This window comes from Buceros rhinoceros, unplaced genomic scaffold (assembly GCF_000710305.1).
Source record: "Buceros rhinoceros silvestris isolate BGI_N320 unplaced genomic scaffold, ASM71030v1 scaffold12260, whole genome shotgun sequence".
NCBI lineage: Eukaryota > Metazoa > Chordata > Aves > Bucerotiformes > Bucerotidae > Buceros > Buceros rhinoceros.
Window position 1 is genome coordinate 15,208 of NW_010388110.1, and position 4,655 is coordinate 19,862.

General features: G+C 43.5%; 1 protein-coding gene across 1 annotated transcript in view; it reads left to right on the plus strand.

The window, feature by feature from the left end:
* Positions 1 to 4,655, plus strand: part of SERPINB5 (serpin peptidase inhibitor, clade B (ovalbumin), member 5) — a 14,587-nt gene that overhangs the window by 5,539 nt on the left and 4,393 nt on the right. The window contains exons 2-4 of the mRNA XM_010144927.1: positions 1,091 to 1,265; positions 3,247 to 3,384; positions 4,281 to 4,398. Of these exons, the coding sequence (XP_010143229.1) occupies positions 1,092 to 1,265; positions 3,247 to 3,384; positions 4,281 to 4,398 (430 nt within the window). The 5' untranslated portion in view covers position 1,091. The remainder of the gene's footprint in view (positions 1 to 1,090; positions 1,266 to 3,246; positions 3,385 to 4,280; positions 4,399 to 4,655) is intronic.

Consider the following 4,655-nt stretch of genomic DNA (forward strand, 5'->3'; position numbering starts at 1 on the left):
GGGGTTTTTTATTACCATTTTTAAAAATTTCCCTTTTTTTTTTTTTTTTTTAGGGATACGTGGTATTGGGGGCAGAGTAGTGTTCAAATTCATTATGCCAAAGGGGTCATCTTCTGTGCGCTTGCTGGTCTAAAGTCAAACTTGTGCTATTGACTGAAATTCTGTGGTTTACCCTTGTTAGCTTGAATCTACATAAATGTGCTTACACCAAAGTTCAGTTTCAGGTATGTGAAAGCAGTCTGGAAGATGGGAACACTCTCTGGCTTTCCTGGAGCATGGGCTGCAGCAACTGTCCCTTGGGCACCACCCTTCCCATTCCTGACTGCACAGATCATCAAACAGCCCTGTGGCAATGGCAGTTAATAAGAATGGCTAGGAAAATATGTGCAGCTAACAGTTTAGGTGATGAGTGGGCACACAGCAGTATTTATTTAGGAGGTGTCCTTGAAGTTGCTAAGGCAATCTCAACCTGCAGGACCAGACAGCTTTCTGGAGACCTCTAGCAAGGCTTGGGACAATGGGGAGACATCCCTTAAAGGAGTAATATGTACCAAAGCTAAAGCTTTAATGAACAATTAGCCATGAAGCAAGACATGGGAAAGATTATGAAACTTTTAAAGGCCTGTCTGATAGCCAGGAGAGCCCAGAGCACAGGCAAAGTACCTTGTAAGTTGGGACATTTTAAGAGTATCAATTAAAAACAGGTTAAATTTGTATGTGATCCAATTTGACACGATAAGCATGGGTCTCCCTGAGTCACCCAGGTTTCCCCAAGTGTGTCTGGTAATACTGGCTCCATGTAACATGGGGGTGGCATTGCCAGCTGTCACTTGAAGATGATGGTTATTACTGAACTACTTGCATTTCCTTTGTTGGACATGGATGAGACCTTCTCTGCTCCTCAGGAGCTGCCAGTGTGCTCCGAAGCTGAGTGGGCTCAGTCACGCCATCCTCTCCTCTCCTCTCCTCTCCTCTCCTCTCCAGTCCCAATACTGGTGTCCAGCCTCCTTCAGTTCTCTGACCCAGCTCCACCACATCAGGAGCTAGAATTACACTCTGAGTCATGTCTCTTTTTCCTTTCCTGTTTCAGGATGACAATGGATGCTCTGCAACTAGCAAACACTGCCTTTGCAGTTGATATCTTCAAAAAACTATGCGAGAAGGACAAATCAGCCAATATTATTTTTGCCCCACTGTGTACCTCAACATCTCTGGCTCTGGCATATAAAGCTACAAAAGGTGATACCGCAGAACAAATGAAACAGGTAAGTTGTCAGCTTCCTGCTCTGTGACTGCAAAATTATACATCTGTCAGAGCTGGCCACCTTATTTATACTTGTTAATATTCTGCTGGACGTCTGGTTCCCTCGTAAGTCAGGCTGCAAACCACCCATCTGAAATTCCTGAACAGTTCTCTAAGGCTTCACACAGCAAAAGAAGTTGAAAATCCGGCATAAAGAAAAAGCTTTCTCAAGAGCATACAAGGTGGAAGGGGACATGGCAGTGGCCTCAACAGTTGTATTAAAGCCTTGTCTCCTTTTAGTAGTGTTGATTGTGGCTGCAAGTCACAGTCAAGATCACTGCATTTTCTGGATAATTGCTTTTTCAATACTCAGGAGTTGCCTAAGCTTTATAGGATTGGAAAGAATTTTGCCATTATCTGTCAGCAGCAAGTACGCTTAGCAGCCTGGCACTGACAATTCACCTTTCTCCCTCATAACCGCGAGGAGGAGGTGGATGCAGTAGAAGAGGGCACAGCTTCAACCATGTTTCTCCTTACAAGCCGCTCATGGTGTTCAAGGGGTTTCCAACACCATGATGCAACATGGCAGTTACAATGCCATCAGTTTAACAAGCTCCCTCTGTGGTAACAGTGGTATATGTATTTCTCAAATGGTATACAAAAAGTGCTGGCTACAGATACTAAGGAGAACTCAGTATGTTTTAAAATGTAGTATCTCCTATTTCCCATGTCTGTTTTAGCTTCTGCCTGCCCCTGAGTTCGTGTTGGGTTTTAAATACTAGATAGATACAAAAGGTGCCAGATTGGCAGTCTTGTGCTGGAATATCAGTTAACAAGCTTGTGCCAGAAGCTGTCCTAGGTAGAGGAGTTGCAGTAGTGAAGCTTTCTCCCCAAACACAGTTTCCAGGCACAGAATCCTTCTGCACTTAACATGCTAAGGAATAAAACTGTTGGAAGAAAAAGAAATAAGTAGAGAAAGTTGTTTCTGAGGAAATGACCATGGAGTTTGGCTACAAGAGCTGTGCTGGTTCTGTGTTCTTGGGAGATTACTTCCTTCTGCTCTCATGGAGCAAGGAGAGGGGAGGACACGGAGAGGTGGCTAAGGCAGAGCAGGAATTTGTTGTGTCTGTGAAGGTATGATGTTCAGAGAGAAAGAGGAACAAAGGGAACAAAGGGAAAAGAAGGTCACTGGTGCCTGCTATGCCTCATGTGGCAATTTGAGACAGGTGAGGAGAGTTGGGCAGGCTGCCAGTAATGAAACAGCCACCATCAAAGACCCTGAATAAGCAGGCATTAGAAGTTCAATTCATATTTACAGGGTTATCTTCAAACAAAACCAGCCATAACCTCTCACCTCTGGTGCCTAAAAGCAGCAAGTTTTAGGTCACCCCAGCACTTCCTAGAACTGGACTTGTCATTCCCAGGAGCTGGGAGATGGCCATGTGTGGGTCAGCAGCCCTGCCTCCAGCTCATACTTTGTCTACCAAAATAAACAGAGTTATCTGATCAAATTTTGCTGAAATACCTGCCATGTGATGTCATGTATCAGTCACGGCAATCAGAAAACTTGATGATCTGTTAAGCATTTTTAAAGGTGTAGCCAACTTCTAGAAAGGAGACTGGCTGGGGCCTTCATTCATCTGGCTTAAAAGTTCCAGGTTTTTGGACAGGAATGTAAGTTTGGTGAAAACATTATGACTCCACACTACGGAGTTTTAAGAGACTAGCCTACATCACAGGCATGAACCTCTCTATTGATTTCTTTGGACTGCTCACAGGAGAGAAACCTGTTTGGTTAAAGCTCTGGTGAGATCGCATTTTTAAACTTATGTGAGGATGTCAAATGAACACGTGATTTTGAGTAACAACAGCGAGAGGCTCTGTTGTTAGCTTAGATGTGGAAAATCACAGCTCTGGTCACAAACTAGCATATTTCACCTAGCTCTTAGGAATATTTAGATAATAAAAATGATACTTAGTGTTTTATTATGTTCATTTGACAGGTACTCCATTTACAAGATGTTAAAGACGTTTCTTTTGGGTTTCAAACGGTAACTTCAGACGTTTCCAAACTCAGCTCTTTCTTTGCACTGAAAATGGTCAAACGGCTCTATGTAGACAAGTCGCTTAACCCTACCACAGTAAGTACTGCAGGAAAGCCCCGGAACTGTGGATTGCTTGGCCAGCATGTTGGTGGATTATGGTGTCAGACAGCAATGTTGTTTAGAATAAATTGTCTCACTATTGCCTGTAACTTGACTAGACTCTGGTGATGAAGAACGTAATAAATATTCTGTGCTGACACAGAAGTTTGTAGCAGGATGGATGAGTGTGCTTCTTGACCCCAAGTTATGCAACTATTACAACACTTCTTTCATTAATATGCTTTAGGTCAGTAGCTCAGCAGGTTTTGAACGTAACGCAGCTTCTATGCCACATCAAGGTCCTTGCATTGTCAGTATGAGCAAAAAGGAGTTTTAAAATGTTGATGGTGCAAGCGTGTGTCCAGTTCACACACCCAAGTAATTACTGCATAAGCTGTAGTTTCTTAATCTGTCTGAGGAGGCAGAAGCCTGGCTACTGAAACAATGCAAGTGAGGAAGGTAGTGTTTGGCCTTATAACTTACGGACCTTGCAAATAACTGAGAAAAATGTTGTGGTTCTTTTTTTTTCTTTTCCTTTGAATAGGGCCGACAGACATGGTGTGAGCCGCCTGTTGTCTTTATCTCTTGCCCAGGCCTCGCCTAAGGGTTGTTATATCCTTTCAAACTCTAGCAACATGGTCACTTCTGCAATGCCAAAGTTACTTTAGCTGCTGATGTAACACAACTGGACTGAAAACAACCTTGGGAGCAATGTGCTGAAGGCAGCTGTGCATCCTGGTTGTCAGCCACCGTTATTTAGTAGCTGTTTGTCATAATAAACTCCCCAGTTACCCTGTGGTGGAGCTGGGGATGCTGATGTTGCAGGCTCTGTGAAGAGCCACTGAGCAGAGGGCGTTTAACCAAGCATGACTTTGGTACCTTGTGTCTTTCAGGACTTTGTCAACTCCACAAAGAGGCCTTTTCCATCTGAATTGGAGTTAGTGGAGTTCAAAGAAAAAACAGAGGAAGCCCGACAGAAGATCAACAAATCTCTTTCAGAGCTAACTGATGGTGAGTACAGCTTAACTTTGGGGATGTTGTTTGTCTCTTTGGAGAAAGAGGTATTTGTCCTTGAGACACCTCTTTACCAATTCTTTTAGAAGTAAGTATGTAGTGAAAGCAGTGGGACCAGACCTACTATTCATGAGGATTAGCAGCGTCAACCTGTTTTGAAATCACTAACTTTACTACTGCAGCATTTCTGAAGGTGGAAATGTGAGACTGACCTTGCCTCAGCCTTGGGAAAAGCTGCTCACATTTGACTTCAG